This window comes from Psittacula echo, assembly GCF_963264785.1.
Source record: "Psittacula echo genome assembly, chromosome: 25".
Taxonomy (NCBI): Eukaryota; Metazoa; Chordata; class Aves; order Psittaciformes; family Psittacidae; genus Psittacula; species Psittacula echo.
In genome coordinates this window covers 785,201-804,400 of record NC_137760.1, presented here as the reverse complement: position 1 = coordinate 804,400, position 19,200 = coordinate 785,201, and the positions used below count along the sequence as shown (strand labels likewise).

The 19,200-nt window shown below is 56.8% G+C and overlaps 2 protein-coding genes across 3 annotated transcripts in view; both read right to left on the bottom strand.

The window, feature by feature from the left end:
* Nucleotides 1-211: 211 nt before the first annotated feature.
* Nucleotides 212-5,605, bottom strand: TGOLN2 (trans-golgi network protein 2). Its single transcript, XM_080634331.1, has 4 exons — nucleotides 5,522-5,605; nucleotides 4,102-5,432; nucleotides 3,479-3,562; nucleotides 212-2,659 (listed from the first exon to the last, which is right to left on the bottom strand). Exons 1-4 carry the CDS (start codon nucleotides 5,565-5,567, stop codon nucleotides 2,654-2,656), a joined length of 1,467 nt encoding a protein of 488 aa, XP_080490457.1. The 5' UTR covers nucleotides 5,568-5,605; the 3' UTR covers nucleotides 212-2,653.
* Nucleotides 5,606-10,235: 4,630 nt separating this feature from the next.
* The window catches only part of TCF7L1 (transcription factor 7 like 1), a gene marked incomplete at its 5' end in the record, with an annotated part of 16,167 nt that continues 7,202 nt past the window's right edge, over nucleotides 10,236-19,200 (bottom strand). Inside the window, 9 exons of one of the 2 annotated variants that reach the window (XM_080634516.1) lie at nucleotides 10,236-11,410; nucleotides 11,480-11,549; nucleotides 11,912-12,019; nucleotides 12,380-12,539; nucleotides 12,624-12,767; nucleotides 13,040-13,123; nucleotides 13,289-13,391; nucleotides 13,860-13,992; nucleotides 14,106-14,189. In XM_080634516.1, coding sequence (XP_080490642.1) covers nucleotides 10,965-11,410; nucleotides 11,480-11,549; nucleotides 11,912-12,019; nucleotides 12,380-12,539; nucleotides 12,624-12,767; nucleotides 13,040-13,123; nucleotides 13,289-13,391; nucleotides 13,860-13,992; nucleotides 14,106-14,189 — 1,332 coding nt within the window. In that variant the 3' untranslated portion in view covers nucleotides 10,236-10,964. Of the gene's footprint in view, nucleotides 11,550-11,911; nucleotides 12,020-12,379; nucleotides 12,540-12,623; nucleotides 12,768-13,039; nucleotides 13,124-13,288; nucleotides 13,392-13,859; nucleotides 13,993-14,105; nucleotides 14,190-19,200 lie in introns of both variants that reach the window. The other variant, XM_080634515.1, reaches the window with a different exon arrangement.

The following is a 19,200-nucleotide window of genomic DNA, read 5'->3' as shown; positions in this document are numbered from 1 at the left end:
TCCGCTCAGGGCTGGAGGCTGTCTCGGCTCCATCCGGCCCCGGGCTCTGTTGGTCACACAAGGGCACGTTTAGCGCACAAAAAGCCCTGGGTTTGTTCAAACGATGGCGTTTTGTGCACAAAGAGGAACCAACCCACATCGTTGGTGCCAGGTTTCAAAGGGGCCGATGCTCAGAACACCAACACTGTGAACAGAGGTGAAAACTCGCTGCTTTTTGGTTTCAAACCCCATTTATTGACTTCAACACACAGGAAACCGGAAGAAAAACTACAAAGAAATATAAACTTGAGATCCTTCAAAGCAAAGCACAGCAGAAAACAAACTCTTTGCTCATTCAAACCTGCAGCCGGCCTCAAAGGAGCAACGTTGGGCCAAAACAAAGAAGTACCGAGAGGCACCATGCACCCCTGCAGCCAGGAGCCCCTGGGAATGGGGACAGGAGAGCCAGGGAGAACCGCCCTGGTTTAGCCTGGCCTGAGCTGTGCCTCCTCCCGGCACTGAGCAAACCAAGGTCCTTGCCCAGCTCATGCACAAACTCCTCGTGCTTGGTCCAACCTGGGCTCCCAAGAGCTCACTGCTCCCTTTGCTGACAGCAGTGGCCTTCCCAGCACTCCCTGGGCTGAGAGAGAACTGGGAAAGCTCCTGGGATGGAAAAGCAAACAGATTTAAACAGAATAAACCCCTCTGTCAATTCGTTTCCAATCAAACCCAATAAGGCAAAGCAGGAAAATGGCACGCGCCAAGAACGCCGCGGGAGCAGCTCGGCAGCACACAGCATTCCATGCGTGGAGTGCGCGGCTCTTCCTCACGGGCAGCACACAAAGCCATCACCTCCCACTCCACCCCCTGCCCATAAACCAGCCACGCACCGTTGGAGCCTCAGGCTTATCCTATGGGATCTCTGAACAGTGGAGTCCTGCTGCAGGAGCTCCCAGCAAGGTCCGTTCCCCCCCGGGTGACATTCCTAACCTTGTTTTCCTTTCCGTTCCCTCCACCTCACACTCCCAGCCTCCAAAAGAGCTTCTGCAAGCACAAGCTGGGCAGGCACTTCATGGCCTCTGTGGAAACATCACACAAACATCTTTGGAGTATAACTGCAATAAGAAGCAAACACCTCAGAGCTGTAACTCCTCAGCCAACACATTTGGCAGCTTTAAACCACCCCAGGATGCCCCCAGCCTGGTTTGAGTGCACCAAAGGGACCAGCTGCTGGTGACATTACATTCAAGCACTCAAAACCAGGCCCAGCAGAGCCAAGGAACACGAAGAGGATATGCTGGTGACACCATGAGCCCTTCACATGTTGGTCACCAGCTCACGGAGGTGACCTCAGGGGGAGGAAGTCCCGTGGTGACACAGGCGATGGTGCCTGTGCTGTGGTTTCCCAAGGCAAGAGGTTAGAATCATAGAATTGAACACTGCCAGGGATGGAGCATTCACAACCTCCCTGGGCAACCCATTCCAGTGCCTCACCACCCTCTCAGTAAAGAATTTCTTCCTTAGATCCAATCTAAACTTCCCCTGTTTCAGTTTGAACCCATTACCCCTTGTCCTGTCACTACAGTCCCTGATGAAGAGTCCATCCCCAGCACCCTGGGGAGTTCTGCCAAGGCTTGCGCAAGCAGCTCAGCCAGGTGAAAGGGCACTAGAGAGGAGCCAGCACTGAGCTCCATGGTGGGGAGGCTCCTTCAGCTGCCTTCTGGGGCCTCCATGCTGCTCTTCCCAGGAAGAGGTTTGAAGGGTACAAGTTCTGTCCATCCCAATGCTTCGGGGTTACCACACACTTTACACTGCTGTGGAATGACGATGACAAGGGGGAGGGAAGCCACCTTCCAGACGAGGTCTGCTACAACCACACCATGCCAAGCTGGCACAGAGCTTCCTCAGCCTCAGCTGTCCTCCTGCGTAACACTGGATGGCAGCTGCCACCTTCAGTGCAAACAGCTCTGGGGGGTGAGAGGCAGGAGACAAGCAGGGAGCAGGGAAGGAAAGAGCCCCATGGGGAACAGAAGATGCAGGTGAGGAAGTTTAAGCTACGACCCAAGTGTCAAAGATGTGCAGGAAGAGACAATCTGGATGTTAAACCCCAACATTGTCTTCATCACACAGAGAGGGAAATAAATCACATCAGAGGCCTCAGTGGATCATTTCCAAACCAGTGCAGTTGGTCACACGCTGCAGTTGAGCATCCACACACAGTGGACAGAAGAGGAGAACGCGTGTGTCCCGAGGTGCTGGGTACAACCAAAGCTCTATGGCTCTGGAAGGGGAGGGTCAGATGGCTCATTTCGCAGGCAGACAGATAGATATATCTCTCTATATATAATTTCTTTCCCCCAAGAGGAGACATCAGTACAGTAGTTGGCAAATTCCATTTCATTTGGCCACAGAGGCTCTGTCAAGTGCTGGACGCTGGCTACAAGCCAGAGGACTTTCACCTTCAGGCAGGTGGAAAAGGAGGAACATGTTATGAGGAAGTGAAGGGTTTAATGTTACCGAGGTGCAGGTGCAAAGCTAAAAGCATTTCCCCTTCTTCCTGCTGTCTCGAACCTGAACATGGTGCACAGCTACAGCGGGGGAGGCAGTGGGTGTCCCGGGGTTCCTGCACTTTCAATGCCATCCATCACTACTCCGCTGAGCATCAAGGAGGAAGCTAGATCTGGAAAGGCAAAAAGCAAGGTGACAGCTCAGCATTGCTCTTCTGCTCTGAGAAAACACCGGGGTTTTGAGCGGGCTGCGTGTCTCCAATGAGCTCTTCCTAACTGCCTGGCTGCTTTACTGTGCCCCAGGGACAAGTCAGGGAATTCCTGGCAAGGGAAGCAAATTCCTGAAATCCTGGTGAGGTTAAATAGGGAAACTGAAGTAGGAAAACCATACCCGTGGCACTTGGGTGGCTTCCACAGCCAGGTATGGCTGCAGTTTGGGAAGGGAGAGCACTGCTCCCAACAGCAACACTGAAACAGAGCTGGGCACCGCTTGACTGCAAAGGGAAAATCCCTAATCCCATTTGGAAGTGTCCATTGTCATGGTCCCCCACATGGCAACAGCCTTCCCAAAGCCTGAGCTTCAGCTTCCTTCCCTTGTCTCCTCCTCTTCCTACTGGAAAATAACTGCAGACACTTCTGACTTCAGGGACAGCCAGGGGGGAAAGGTTCAAGGGCAAAAAAGTCCCCAAATCCTGCCCTTTTCCTGCTAAAATCCTCTTGGGAAAAAGCCATTCGAGCCTGTGATTGAGCACACACGACCTCAGGACCCCCAAATCTCCACCCTGTGTCAGCTCTGCCACCACTTCTCAGCATTAGCACTTCCATTTCCCTGTTTCTACACCAAGAGCAGGGCTTTTGCTTAAGAATCCAGCTTTCCAACCCCAACGCCGCGTGGCTTCAGGAGCATTCCCAGGGCAAGAGGCCAAGGTAGCGTGTTCACCACTCAGACCAGCCCTAGAACCTGCCCAGCTCTGCTTTTGGGCACATTTTACCTTCTGATCCAGTCTCTGATAATCGCCAGATTTGGGCCGTCGACCACTTTTGGATCTTCTTCCTTCCAGAGCAAAAGCAATGATCTTTGGAGAGAGAACCAGGGACAAGGTGAGGGGGGCAGCAGCAATCAGATCAGCTTTTCCTCACTTCAAACATAGGTGTTTTCTAATGCTTGTTCCAAAGCACTTGGAACAACTGCATGCCGATACTAAAGCCAGCACAGATGGGAAGCAGGCGGTACCTGAGGTCTGCCTAACACACAGCAAACAATAAAAGTTTGTTTTCTGTCTCCTACCCCTAAAATAGCTTTACAGGAGGAAAATAAACCCAGCAGAAAACAGTTACATCCCTTGAGCTGTGTTAAGACTATTTAAAGACAAACCTTCTGTAATCTGCTCCAGAAAGCTGTCAGCAAGAAAACACGGGATAACCTCACCCATCTTCTCCTTTTCACCGCTCTCAGCTTAAAATAACCACCAGAGCCAAGGCCACCTGATTCCCACAGCGATCCAACCCTTTTCCCAGCTCCAGCACCCTCCCTGCTCCTCCCAGAGCTGTTGGGTCAAGGCTTAATAGTAAATTAATAATATTAGTATTATTATATCAAACCAATGCCTCTCACCTTGCGCTTGTTGTGATACGCTACGTACAAGGCAGCGACAATAATCGCAGTGGTCACCAGGTAGGCGAAGAAGTGGCTGCTCTCCGACTGGTCCCTGGGAGAAGGGAGGCTCTTCCCTCTCTCCCTAGCAAAGGAGGAGGCATCACTGCCGCCTTTAGCCCCCTCCTCGTCCTCCCTGGGGCTTTCTTCATTCTCTAAGAAGCTGTTGTCCTCACCAGCAGAGGAAGCTGATTGTGGCGGCACGTTTTTATCCCTTGGAGAGCCCCCATCATTGCCCTGGCTCCCGGTGTCGCTCTCCTGGTTCCCATCGTTACTCTCCTGGTTCCCATCGTTACTCTCCTGGTTCCCATCGTTACTCTCCTGGTTCCCATCGTTACTCTCCTGGCTGTTTTCCTGGTTCTTGTCATCATTCTCCTTGTCCTTGGTGTTGGTGTCTTGGCTGTTGGCCTGGTTCCCCCCGTTACCATCTTGGTTGTTGGCCTGGTTCTTATCCTCAGTTTTCTCCTTCTCAGTCTCCTCGTTGTTGTCCTCGTTCTCCTCCTCAGCTTTCTTCTTCTCAGGCTCTTCATTGTTGGCCTGGCTCTTGCCATCCTCGCTACCCTTGTTGCTGCCCTGTTTCTCACTGCTGGTCTCCTCATTCTTGCCCTCACCCTCAGCATTGCTCCCCTGGCTCTCAGTGTCAGCCTTCTGGCTAGTGACATGATTCCTGTTACTGTCGCTGGTCTTGCTCTGGTTCTCAGTGCCGGTGCCTTGGTTCTTGCCTGTGCTATCAGCATTGTCAGCACCACTGGGCTTGCTGTTATCGTTGGGGTTGTTGCTCTGGTCCTTGGTGCCCTGGTTCTCAGCTGTGCTGCCAGTGCTGCTGGGCTGGTTGTTGGTCCCGTTCTTGTCGTTATTGCTGGGGTTGGTGCTCTGGCTTGTATCATCACTGCTGCCACTCTGGGTGCTGTTGTCCTTGTTGTCTTTGTCCGTGCCACTGGTGCCCTGGTTCTGGCCATTGCCACCTGTGCCACCACCTTGTGTACTGCCCTGGGTACCTGTGCTGCCGCTTTGGCCATTCTGGTCACCACCATTCTGCTCCCCTGCATTGTTACCAGTGCCAGACACAGCCGCGGTCTTCTGGACCTCAGGTGTCACCCCTTCATTGCTCGTACCCTGCTTGGCCTTCTCCCCTTGTGTCTGACCCGACCCGGAGCTCTGCCCTCCGTTCCCGTTGGCTTCATGCGCAGGCTCCTCCTCGGCGGTCTTGTGGACGCCGTTCTCTCCAGCCTGGGCCGCTCCCCCGGCGCCCGCAGAAGCTTCTTTGGACTCGGGTCGCTGCTGCCCCTCGGCTGCAGAACACAGAGCTCAAGTCACCCGCGGCCCCGCGCTCGCTGCCGCCCCGGTCCCCCCCAGCCCGTCCGCCGCCCCCCCCGCTCACCGTCAACGCGGAGCAGGAGCAGCAGCAGAAGCAGCCGCTGCAACATGGCGGCCCCGCACCGACCGCTTCCGCTTCCGGCCAGAGATGTCGCGACGGGGGGCGGCGGCGGGCGGGGCGAGAGCGGCCGCGCGGAGGGGCGGGGCTTGAGGAGTAGGGGGCGGGGGGGCGGAGGTGGTATGGGCGTGGCTTATGGAGAGTAGGGGGCGTGGCTATTTATTACCAATATCTGGAAAGTGCTGTTCGGAGGGCGTGGCTTATACCGAAATAGGCGTGGCCTATGCAAATTAGGGGCGCGGGTTAGCGATGTGCGCTGACGGCGGGTACCGAGCGCTGTTTGCTCCTTCCCTGTGAGGATCACTCATCCCCTGAAGCCTTATCCAGCTCAAATGTCCATCTCTTCCTATAGGCTGTGTCCCTGCTCTCTTCTAGGCTCCCTGCACACCTGGACGGCTCCTCCACCTTGGTCAGCAGAACATCCATAAGGATTTCATCACGTTTTACTGATAGTCCCACTCATCTTCAGCCTCCTGCTCTGCTCCAGGGATGGGAACCAGCCTGGATCTGATGCAGATGAAATGAAGAAAGATCCCCAGATCCATCTGTCATCCTTCTGCCACGGTCTGGACACGAGCTGAGCTCCTCTGGTGGATTTGATGTCCTCAGGTCCATTCCTTTGCTATATCCCTCTTGCTGTATCCCTTTTCTAGCAGATGTTGGCTGAGCCGTGGCTGTTGTGGGATCCTGGTAAACCAAAGATCTCCAGATGTTCTTCATGGGTTTTCCCCGTGCCCATCACTGCTGCCTGGCGACCTCATCCAGGTCTGTGTCCCTCTCTTTAGGGATTTTGGCATGGGGGCACATCATCCATATCTCCCTGCCTATCCTTCCCAAACCAGCCAGAGCTTTATTATCAGTTTTCCAGATGCATGAATCACGCCATCAAGTCTCTGTAATTTGCCTTATGAGTATCAATCCTGATTTATCCTCCCTGTCACCTCATTTCAGATCAATGGATTTGCCTTCCTCTCCACCCAGGATGAACTTCCTTGGTGCTCAACCACTCCAGAGCATGGTGTCACCAGAGCTGTATCTCATCCCTAACATGACATCCTGCTAAAGGACATGCAGCCAAGTCTCTAGAAGGAACCACAAGAACATCCCAGATCCTTCAGCTGCTCCATTTAACACTAAAACATGGAAAAATATCCCACCACCTTTCACCATGCAACCAAATGAGTCCTGTGCAGTGATAATACCATGAGGAATAATCCTGACTTGGCCTCAGAGCACGATGGATTATGTGCTCGATTTTTCCTTCTTATTTTTTTTTTTTTCCCCATCCTCTATTCAATTCAACCCATTCCAACATTCCCAGCAGCTCAGTTCTGCCCATTCCTGCCTTTCTAAGGAGACACAAGAGCAGTTGGCCCAGTGCTTTTGCTGAGATTTAAAGCAGACAAGCGGGGCTGTTTCTCATGCCCAGCCACTTCAGCTTTCACTCACGCCCCTGGAAGTCAAGAGCAACTGAACAGAGGCCAAGTTCCTCTGGATTTACAACAATGCATCTGGGAATGGGATCCTGCCCAAGATACCAAGTCCGAGGCTGACATCAGCTCAGCGCTGGTGCCTCACTCCGGGCTCCTTTGCCTTCAGCACTTTTCTTGGCTAAAATGGGATAAACAGGAGCAGTGACCTGCCCTGACCTCCGTGCCTGCCCCCTCTCCGTGCAGCCGGGAAACGGGAAGCTGCATCAATGTGGACAACAAGGAAATTCCTTCTGGCTGCAGCATGGCCACACGGATGTGGGCTGGTGGGAGGGAAAGGAGGAGGATTGGGGATTATTCTGTCTGCAAAGCAGAAGGAGGAAATTCCCTTTCAGTCTCACCCAGGTGATGGCAGCTGCTGGTCCTTTATCACCTTTAAACCAACTCCTTTCCATTCCAACCCCAGCCAGATTCGCTTGGTTTCCTCATCTCTTCCTATAAATCCTTGTGGGATGCTGCTTTTAGAGGGTGACTCTTTCTGAGAATGGCCACAACAACCAAGACCAGGCCTGGACACCCAAATCTGGCCTAGAATTGAGCACTGAGGCACTTCAATGCTTGGAGCTAATGAAGTCCTCACCTTGTCAGAAGCGTCTGCATCCCCATCCCATCCCTTTCCCCTGGAGGGCTAATCTGGTCAGGAGAAAGGATCAAAAGGAGAAACAATTAGCAAATGGAACAATTTAATGATGCTAATTAAAATGTATTAAGTGTAGCCAGTGCTTCTGCACCAGCTGCTATGGCAGGAGCCTGGAGCCCATGGAGCGCCCAGTGCGGGGCTGGGAAACGGGACATCTGCTGCATCCCCCCCCCAGCTTGAGGAACGCTCCGTCTCATTGCTGCCGCTCGCCGGGTTCACAGTGGAGCCTCTAATTAGCTCCATCTCTGCAGGAGACCCCTGGGACCTCATTAGGCATTTCAATTAGTGAATAGCCAGAGCTGGGGGGGAGCAGGGCTGGGGGCTGCTTGATGGAGATGCTGTAATTAAGCAAGAGGATGGAGGTGACAGAAGTAACCCCGCTTCCAAACAGCAGCAGGCAAAGCACCAGCTCTGCCACAGGTTTGCTCCTGACAAGCTTTGAACCAGGTCCTGGCCGTAAGACCCCGGTGATGGGTGCAGGAGGCTGGGGCTGGGCTCTGCATGGAAGTGGCATCCTCCAATCCAGGGTTTAAACCTTCCCTTACTGGAGGAAAGGATCATGGAGGAATAGCTGGCAGTGTTCAAGGCCAGGTTGGACACAGGGGCTTGGAGCAAGCTGCTCTAGTGGAAGGTGTCCTTGCCCGTGGCAGGGGTTGGAACTGGATGAGCTTTAAGGTCCCTTGTCCAACCTGGCCTTGAACACTGCCAGGGATGGGGCAGCCACAGCTTCTCTGGGCACCCTGGGCCAGCGCCTCAGCACCCTCACAGGGAAGAGCTTCTGCCCAAGTTTTCCTAATTTCATTCCCTCCCTGACCTTTTCCCCTTTGTTGGATGTGATAGGGGCACCCTATGAAGAAAAGCCACCTCCAAGGCAGGAGCAGGAGCTGTGCAGTGGCTTTCTATTGGGAACCTGTCTGAACGCAACACTTTGATCCAGCATGAAGGGTATGTAGATACCACCATCAGCCTGGTTCAGCTAAGAGAGCTTCAATGTGTCCTCTTGAGACGGAGCAACATGGAACCGGCCTTGTCCTCCAGGAGAAGCCAAGAGGGCTTTGGTGCCCAGTTGCTTCTCTTCTAGCAGGGGATAATCCAAGCCTATCCCAGTTCGGGATCACCACGAAGGCATCAGAACAGATGTTCCTTTTCTGTATGGGAAAAGGCAGAGCAAAACAAAGGAATATTCTCCTGCTGAAGTCCAACATCTGTTGGAAGCTGTCTGGCTCCGGCTCAGGCTCTAATTCTTGTGACAGGTCTCTTCATGCCTTTAATTTCCCATGAAATCTAATTCAAGCAGTTGTTTGCCTGCAGCCTGCTCCTGGTGTTGGGCATGGCAGGGCCGCATGCGATCCAGGCGCTCCTCGCAGGAAACCGGCTCCTTGGAACGGCCTCTCTGAAGGGAGCAGCATTCTGCCGCTTCCAGCCGATGGGCACATGTGATCCCAGGGACTCTCTAATCCTCTGGAGCCTGGATCTCGCCCCACGCGCCGTCAGGATGCCATTAATGCAAGCTTCGTGCCTGGTCCTCTTGGGTGCTGGTGTGGAGGCACCATGCCCTACCCCAGCGCTTCAGATCTGTTCTTTGAAAGCAAGAACTTCAAACCATGTCCTGTGTGGAATGGAAACGTCCACCAAGGGCAGGGCTCTCTGGGCTGCAGCAGTGACTAAAGATGCTCCAGGCACTTTCTCATGCTCCGAGCTCCACCCGATGGGGTTCCAGATGCCGGCGTCACCCCATGGCACACGCTTGTCTCACACAACATCTGGTAATGCAGACAGTACCTTCCTCAAGGACAAGGCACTGAGATGGTCCCTTTACCTCCATACAGACGTCTGCTGCCGCGGAAAGCACTTCCCTGGTGGCTCCTCAAGCACTGGAAAGGGAAAGAGAAATGTCATAGCAAAGGCAGCAGTTATTCCATTAAAGAGCAAAAGCACCCCCCAAACTGAGAGCTGAGCGGGAAGGGCTCAGCCCATCACCCAGGGAGGGTCTGGGTGATGCTGGGAGCCCGAGGACACTGTGGTCCCCTCCATGCAGCACTGGGGAATGGGGAGAGGAGCCAGGCTGGGTCCTGGGCAGTGGAAACCAAAAGGCTCAGGAAAGGGAATGAAGCGGGACTAAAACCAGCACAAACCACCCCTGGGCAGGAGCAGCTCAGGGTTAAACCTGCAACAGAAAACACGGTTGTGATTTTCAGTGGGAAAACTTGGAAACAGAGATTTTCCTGTTAAAAATATAGCATAGAAGGAGTCTTGATGAGCTCAAGTGTTAAATTGACCAAGAACTTCCAACTGGGTGAAAATCCACAGGGTGCCCCTGGCTGGCTTTTGTGCAGGTCCTTTGTTATCCTCATGTGTCATCCCTGGTCTGGAAGCAGCAGGCTCAGGGCACCCTGCAGCTCCTGGCTGTGAGACAGCTCACGATCCTCCACTCCTCACGCACCCCATCACCTGCTTTACCCAAACCCCAAATCCAGCTGCCCGTGTCTCCCTGATGGACACCCCAAAACCACCCTGTGCCCATCGACGGAGGCGCCTGGGGCTCGACCAGAGCCCCAGCCTGATGCTTCCCGGGATGCGGTGGCACTGGAGCGCTGTGGAGGAGGCAGCGATGGGCAGGGAGCGCTCCCCGCACTGACCACGCTCACGCAGCGAGTTACAGCTGAAGTTTTATTTCCTTTAGTGAAAAATAACAGGGTTTCATGGGGAGAAAACGCCCCCAGCCAGGGCTCAGCCCCGGATCCTGCTCCCCGGTACGGCCGCGGCACGGAGCATCCCCAGGGCAGGATCCAGCTCCTTGCTGGGACGGAGTGAAGCCATCGCTGTGGCCGGGAGCAGAGCCACAGGACAGGAGGCGTTTGGAGCACCTGGAGGCAGCGGGTCAGTCGCTGGTGTTCCTGCTCTTGCCTCCAGGATGGATGCAATGCCCGCTGCATTCCGTGCTGGATTGCCCATGGCATTGGGAGCACTCGCTTCGTGCCCGCAGGCGCCTCGCAGGAGGTTTCCATCATCAGCAGCTTATGGAGGGGTTATTTTCTTCTTTTTTTTGCCTTTTTTTCCTTTTTTATTAATAAAAACGGTCTTTATGTGTGAGCAGAAAGCCCCTTCCTCCAGAGTCTGCTTACAAAAGAGTTCAGAAAGGGTCAAATATTGACCAATAATGGTTTTGGCTGCGTTTGAATCTTGATTGTGGCTTCTGCAATGTACAGCAGGGAGGGGATGGACAGGCCGGGGCCGAGAAGGGGGACAAGGTTTTCCCTTAGTCAGCAGGTTTGGTGACCAGGGAGAGGGGCTGCGTCTGCAGCACGGCCAGAGCAGCCGGCGGGGACGGGATGGTGGCCGCAAAGGACGGAGGCGAGGACAGGAGAGCCGTGGAGGGCACCGAGGTGAAGGGGATGGGTCTGGAGAGGAGCGAGGGAGGGCTGCCGAGGCTCGAGGAGGAGGAGGAGGAGGAGGAAGAGGCGGCTTTGCCCGAGAGGAAGGTGGCTGAATGCACGCTGAGCCTGGCCTCTGGCTTGGTGGTGAGCGACAGGGGCTGCGCCTGCTCCGAGTGCGTGGCTGCCGGCGCGGCCGGGGACGCCAGCGCTGCCGATGGCGTGGCGGGCGAGTCCAGCATGCTGCCGTGCGACGAGGCGGGGCTGGCGCAGGGCTTCTCGGCCGGCAGGTACTGCACACACGGCTTCTTGCTCTTGGACACCAGGGAGCCTGGAATGGGGTGGGATGGAGTGAGCGGGCACAGCCGTGCAGGAGGAAAGGGGCCAGGGGGGTACTCACTGTCCGTGTCGTGGCTCTGCTGCTGCTGCTGCTGTGCCAGCTTCTCCCGCTTCCTCTTCTTCTTCTTGCCCTGGGAAGGGTTATAAAGTCCTCAGGTGGTTTGTGCCACCGGAGAGCCCTTGGGGCTGTTAGAAACAGGGACGAGGGTGCCCCTCATGGGGATGGATCCGCAGGGACTCGGCACCAGCACCTCAAACACCAACCTCCATGAGCACAGCAACGAGCCAAACACTCAGCGAGGGGACAGGAGGGGACACCTCATCCCAGATGGACACCTCATCCCAGATGGACATCCCATCCCAGGTGGACACCTCATCCCAGATGGTCACCCCATCTCAGATGGACACCTCAGCCCAGATGGACACCCCATCCCAGACAGAGACCCCATCCCAGAGACCCCATCCTGGCTGGTCCCACAGCTCCATCACTTACGTAGTTGTCCCGCGCTGACCATGTTGGGTAGAGCTGCGAGTGGAGCTGCCGCTCTTTCCGTGCCAGCTCATAGTACTTTGCCTGCTCCTCCCGCGACAGCGAGTGCCACTGCAGGGGGAGAAGAGCCCACGCTGCAGCCCCCAGGACACGCTGCCCTGTGGCTGCAGGGCTCCCGTCCCATTGCCACCTCGGTATGGCTTTAACAGAGGGGAGACTGAGATGAGCTCTTAGGCAGAAGCTCTTCCCTGTGAGGGTGCTGAGGCGCTGGCCCAGGGTGCCCAGAGAAGCTGTGGCTGCCCCATCCCTGGCAGTGTTCAAGGCCAGGTTGGACACAGGGGCTTGGAGCAAGCTGCTCCAGTGGAAGGGGTCCCTGCCCGTGGCAGGGGTTGGAGCTGAATGAGCTTTAAGGCCCCTTCAACCCAACCCAGCACAGGGACACAAGTCCAGTGCCAAGGGAAATGCCCGTACCCGTCTGCCCAGGATCTGGTTGATGGCAGCGCTCTCCTTTAGCGTGCACTCGGCCACTACCTTGGCCCTCATCTCCTTCATGTACAACATGAAGGCGTTCAGCGGCTTCTTGATGTGGGGCTTCTTCTCTTCCTCCTTCTTCACAGTGACAGGGGATTTCCTGCAATGAGGGGGGGTCAGGACCCGCTCTGCCCCTCACAGGGGATGAGCTCCTGTCCCCGGGGCTGCTCTGCCCCACACTCACGTGTTGCCTGCGGGGCTGATGCTGGGCTGGGTGGGTTCCTGCTTCACAATGGGCGAGACGATGGTGGGGTGTGGGATGCCCGAGGGGTGCAGCCCATGGGTCGGGGGGGGGACCATGTGTGGGGAGAAGCGGCTGGACATCAAACTGCAGCAGAGGGAGCGGAAGGAGAGGGCTCGTCGGCTCCCCACCGGCACCAACAGCCCTGGTTCCACCCCAGACCCTCCTGAGAACCTCCTCGGTTAAGAGAACACCAGCCTCATGGTGTAACATGGACCCAAGTGATGCCCTGAGCCCATGGGCTGGCAACTTTCCCCCTACCCATGGAGACCACCGGCACATTCTCAGGGAAGCAGCTAAAATCCCACTGCCAGCTCTGGGATGCCCAAGGAGGGTCCCTCATCCCTGCAGAGACAAACCTGGACATGGAGGCGTTCATGGAGAGGGCAGGGTAGGGGTGCCGGAAGCCACCAGGAGGGATGGAGTACACGGGCTGCCCTTGCCTGCAAGCACACCAGCTTTAGTCGAGGTCATCCCTGCCCAGCCCCTTGGACCCATCTCTATCTCCCCATCTCCTCCCTTCCTACCCGCCCCATCGGCACCCCACTGCGTGGATAACGGGATGAAGTGGGAATAGAAGGGGCTCATGGGACATGGCCCATCCTTACTGCGGCACGAGCCAGCCCAGCGGGTGCGGGATCTGGCCCACGGCTCCCGGTGACAGTGGGTAATAGGGGGGCAGCTCCGAGGGGTGTGGTGGCCGTGGGATTCCTGCCGAGGAGGGAGGGAGATGAAGGGGAAGGTGTTAGAACATGGACATGGTCCCTGAGCACACACTTGGGCTCCCGGCAACTCATCTGCCCCCATGCACCCTTCCTCTGAGTACTCCAGCTGCCTCCAAGCATCCCATCTTCCTTCAAGCATCCCATCTCATTCCAAGCATCCTATCTCCCTCCACGCACCCCACCTCCTTCCAAGCATCCCATCTTCCTCCAAGCATTTCATATCGCTCTGAGCACCCCATCTCTCTCCCAGTACCCATCTGCACCCATTTGCACCCATCTGGAGGGGTCTCCACTCACCCCAACCAAATCTGAGCCAGGCAAGGACCCATCCCCATCCACCGGCTGCATCCCCTTCCCACCACCCAGGGCCCAGCTGTGAAAGCCATCGGGAAGCAGCAGGACGATCCAATAGAGAGCCCCCCATTCCCAGCATGGCTCCGGTCCCTTTGCTCACCCGTCTTGGGGTCGATCTCAGGTGAGAGGTGCCCGGGAGGTGAACCCGGTGAGAAGTGGTCATTGCTGTAGGTGATGAGCGGCGTCAGCGGGTGCATGTGATGGGCGTGCTGCACCACCGGCACCTTGTTCGACTGCGGGCAGAGCAGACGGGAGGGAGAAACCGACCTCACATCAGCATCACGGGGAGCTGGAGCAGGGTTTCCCCTGGGAACCCCTCATCCTGGTGGGATCTGGCTGCTCTTACCAAGTGTGCGGGCGAGGGCGAGCGGCTGTCCTTCAGCGTGGCACCCGCGGGCACGTCCAGCAGCGGCCACTTCATCTGCAGGTACTGCAGGAGAGCCGGGGTCATGCCCTCCACCAGACCCAGAACGCCCCCAGCTCCGGCTGCATGCTTGGCTGGGGCACCCTGACCCATGGAGGACACTGTGGGCTGGCGGCAAAGGGGTTTGGGGGCACACGGGGCTGTTTTCAGCCCTATGCACCCCTATGGACCCCATGATTGGTGCCAAATCCCAACCCCAAATCCCTGCTCTCTCACTGGGGAGCCACGAGCCCAACACCCCTCCCTGCCCATGCTGATGCCACCTTTTACCCTACCCCAAAGCAGCTCCTTGGGGCACCGGTACCAACCTCCCATTGCCACAGGGCACAAATCCAGCCCCATGCTGCAGGCAGGGCTGGGGGGAGGCAAATCTGGGGCTATTGTGGGGGGTTCCTGCTCCCTGGGCTCAGCTCTGCTCTGGACACCCCAAAGAAAGGTGCTTTGTGCCGCGGCCGAGGGGCCGGAGGCGTTTCCCGGCAGACGGCGTGTCCCTCGGGATGCCGGAGCTGGGGAATGTGGCCCGGACGGGCTGCAGCTGCGCGCAGGAATTTCCCCACGTACAAACCTTCCTGATCCGAAGCAGCTGGAAGGAAAACCCAGCGAGGAGCTGCGGGAGCGTTAACCCCTCCATGCCTGGGCAGAGGCTTCCCTGCCAGCGCTGCCTCCTGCAGGGACCCCAAAGTACCCTATGTCCCCCCCGCATCACCTCCTCCTTCCTCACAGTCTCCAGCATCCCCCCATTGCCTCCAGCATCCATCCTGCATCCCCCATCCTTTCATGCATCTCCCCTGCATCCCCCTATCCCCTCCTGCTTCCCCCATCCCCTCCTGTATCCCTCCTGCATCCCCATTCCTTCCTGCATTCATCCTGTCTCCCCTACTGCATCCCCCGAGCTTCCCCCTATCCCCTCCTGCATCCCCCTATCCCCTCCTGCTTCTCCCTATCACCTCCTGCATCCCCATCCCTTCCTGCATCCATCCGGCCACACGTACAACATTCCCCCATGCTTCCCCCTATCCTCTCCTGCTTCCCCCCATCCCCTCCTGCATCCCCTCCTGCATCTTCCAGTACCCCTCTGACATCCATTCTGCATCTTCTCCTGCACCTCCAGTGTACCTCCTCTGACTCCAGCATCCTTCCTACGTCACCAGTATCGCCCCTTTCCATCCCCAATATTCCATCTCCAGCCTTTCTTCCAGCACCCCCCGTCCGTTGGCACTTGGTCGCACTCCACCAACAACCCCACAACTCTGGGTAAGCCACAACCCCACCAGCACATCTCAGCACCCTCAAAAGCCAGGTGAAGCCCATCCAGAGTGTGCCGGGAGTCCACCAGCCGCTGGGATGATCCTGCTGGAAGCCCCACCGGCCACAGCATGATCCCAACGAGCCCAGAATGACAATTTCCTGTGAACCCAAGTGCAGGCTCAGGGAACCTCCCCAAAACCTACTTCAATGCCTAAACCTCCCACCCATCCCCATTGCGCGCACAGGGATGCTCCAGCATCCCAGCCCCGATGCTCCATGCGTTCTCCCCAGGGAGATTCTTGGCACTGCCGGGATAATGGTGACAAGAAGGACTCATCAGTGCCAGGGAGCCACAACCAGACCCAGCCCTTGGCCGCTGCTCCCAGGGCCAGTTGTGGAGGAGGAGGAAGGGAGCCAGGGCTCACTGGAGCATGCCTGGTATGTGAGCGGTGCCGGACCCGGGCTGCAGCCTGCACTGGGGCTGCCCCTGAGTCTGGCTGCCAACAACAGCCCAGCACCACTGGGCTGACTCTGCAGAGCCAAGGGCCACCGGAGCTGCTGCGGCGCGTGGATGGGAGAGGGTTTAGGACTGAGATGCTCCTGGAGATGCTCCCAGTGGCAAGCGTGGCTGAGGCAGTGCCATGAGCATCCCCGAGGCTGTGCCAGAGGTGGCCCAAAAAAGAATCACCCTGGTTTGGGTCTGCCTAAGAGCTCATCTCAGTCTCCCCTCTGGCAGGTTAAAGCCATTCCCCTTGGCCTGTCCCTACAGGCCCTTGTCCCAAGCCCCTCTCCAGGTTTCCTGCAGCCCCTTTAGGCACTGGAGCTGCTCTAAGGTCTCCCCTTCAGGAGCCTTCTCTTGTCCCGGCTGACCCAGCCCAGCTCTCTCAGCCTGGCTCCAGAGCAGAGCTGCTCCAGCCCTCGCAGCATCTCCATGGCCTCCTCTGGACTCGCTCCAACATCCCTGTGCCCATGCCAGCGTGATGCAGGAGGTGCCTCAACGTCCCCATGGCTGTACTGGGGCCACACAAGAGATATCCCAACACCTTCATGATGGTCCAAAGGGCAACGCACAAGATGGGCATCCCCATGGCTGGTGACAGACAAGAACACTTCCCCATCCCTGGCAGTGTTCAAGGCCAGGTTGGACACAGGGGCTTGGAGCAAGCTGCTCCAGTGGAAGGGGTCCCTGCCCATGGCAGGGGTTGGAGCTGGAGGAGCTTTAAGGTCTCTATGGCCACGCTCGGGTCCTCACCACCCCGTAGGGCCAGGGCAAGGCAGGAGATGCCCCCCGTGTCCCCGCCGGGCGCCCATGGCTCCTCCTCACCGTCCCCTGCCCGCTGCCCCCCTCACAAAGGGGCTTTCTCGTCTATTCTGTAAGCGGAGAAGCCGCCGGGGGACGGCGGCGGGGGGGAAGCCGGGGGTATAAAAGGCTTCTTCTCATGGTGAGGCCGTTTCAGGAGGCCGGGGAGGGGAGAGGAAGGGGGGGACCCTTTCAAAATATACAAAGAGGGGGGGAGCTGGCGAACGGTTCAGTGCTAATGTGGAAAACCGAAGCCCCTTCCCCTCGGGAAGCGCGGACACAGCTCCCACTGTCCCCGCACGTGCGGAGCCGGCGCGAGCGGCACATTGGAGCTATTAGGGGGGAACAAAAACAGAAGGAAGAAAATGGTTGAAAATCGGTCACATTCCAGAGAGATTAGAGCAAGTTCTGGGTCCTCGTTACCAGCCACCCCCCAATTAAAAGCAGGGAGTTAACCCCGTCCCTGCCAGCTGGCGGTAGGACCACAATGAAGGCTCCTGTCTGTCCGTCTGTCCGTCCATCCATGCATCCATCCATCCATCCATCCATCCATCCCCTCCTCGGGGGGGGTGACCTTGGACAGTGGCCCCAGCACAGAGGAAGGGGTGGTGCTGGTGGCTTCTGACCTCCAAGCTCAGGGAGGAGGCAGCAGCTCCATGGGATCCCCAATGCCCAATTAGGGGCTGGAAGGAGCGGATTTCCTCTCCTCTTCCATGTGTGGGGCTCGATCATGGCTCAGTTCTTCGTGGGAAGGGGGGAAAGGTCCTGGCTGGTGGCAGGGGTGGTGCTGTGTGTCCTGGTGCCGTGTGTTCCAGCATCACATGGCTGGCATTCCATGCTGTATGTCCTGGTGCTGTCCGTCCTGGTGCTGCGTGTTCCAGCTCTGCGGGCTGAGGCATCACATGTCCCAGGATTGCATGTCCTGGCATTGTTTGTCATGGTGCTCCATGTCCCAGCATTGCATATCCCAGCATTGCATATCCTGGTGTTACATGTCCCAGCAACACATGTCTCAGTATCATATCCCAGCATTGCAAATCCTGGCACCATGCGTCCCAGGATTGCATATGCCAGCATTGCATATCCTGATGTTCCATGTCCCAGGAGTGCATATCCCGGTGTTGCATATCCCAGGATTGCATATCCCAGCGCTGCATGTCACGGTGTTCCATGTCCCAGGATCACATATCCTGGCATTGCATGTCCCAGCAGCTCACAGCCCAGGATTGTGTATCCCGGTGTTGCTGGTCCTGGTGTTACACCTTCAGGCTCTGCCCATCCTCCTGGCACTGCACATCCCAACATCGCACATCCCAATATGGCACATCCCCACAGGATGGCACAAGGTCGTGGCAGCCTCTTCTCCACCAGCCTCTCCTTTTGGGACAGAAAAGGTCCATTTGGGACCTGAGCTGTTGCTTTTCCAGGGAAACTCCCTTTTCTGGGATGAAAGCTTCCGCAGCAGCTTGTCCATTTGCCTGTAATGCTCCATCCCAGAAATATTCCAGCAGAGAAGATCCAAATGATGCCAGCACCCAGCAACTTCATCCCATCCCCAAAGCCCCAGAAAGCATCCAGGGAAGCATCCTACCAGAACATTCCCAATATCCATCCATCCATCCATCCATCCATCCATCCATCCATCCATCCCTCACACACACCCTCCATCCCTGGGGCAGGCGGTGGGGACAGGGACCCATCCCAAACACCATCCCCTTTTCCAGCCCGAATGCCCGGGGTTTGGCAAAGCCGGAACATGGCCCCGCTGATCCCCTCCGGCCTGTTTACACAGCTGCGGGATAACCATCCGCTTGCCCTTCCCCCCCCTGCCTCCAATCCAGCCCTTTTCCCCTAAAATCCATCCCAAAACCCTGTGGGAGAGGTGGGAATGGCCCATTTTCTGGGATGTTTGATGGAGCCCCCAAAAACCTTTGTCTGGGTGTTGGATGCTCCACAGCACCCCAAGAGGCAGCATCTCTGGCTTGTTTGGGATAAAACCAGGCAGATTTGGCTCCCAGCAGCTCAGGGGGTCAGAGGAAAATGGGAGTTCTGAGGGAAAAGGGTTTTCCTCAGCTCGAGGCATCGGCTGATCCCGTAAAATTCTGCCTGGGAGCCAAAGGCTGGCAAAGGCCCAAATCTGCCCCGGCAGGAGGTCCCTGAGGCTGCAGGGGAGGAGGGACAGGGGGGGCTGAGCCCTGAAAACGGGGAAATAGAGGAGGGGAAAAAAGAGGGGGAAGGAAAAGAGGAGGAAGGGGAGGGAAAAGGGGGGGGAAAGAGGAAAGAGGGAAGAAGAAAAAGAAGGGGAAAAGGGGAGGAGAAAGGGTGGGGAAAGGGGAAGGAAGGGGGGGTAAAAAGAGGGGAGAGAGGGAAAGAGAAATGAAAGGGGAGGGAAAGGGGAGAAGAGTGGGAGAGAAGGAAGGAAGAGAAAGGAAAGAGAGGAGGAGAAAAGAGGGAGCAGGGAGGGGAAAG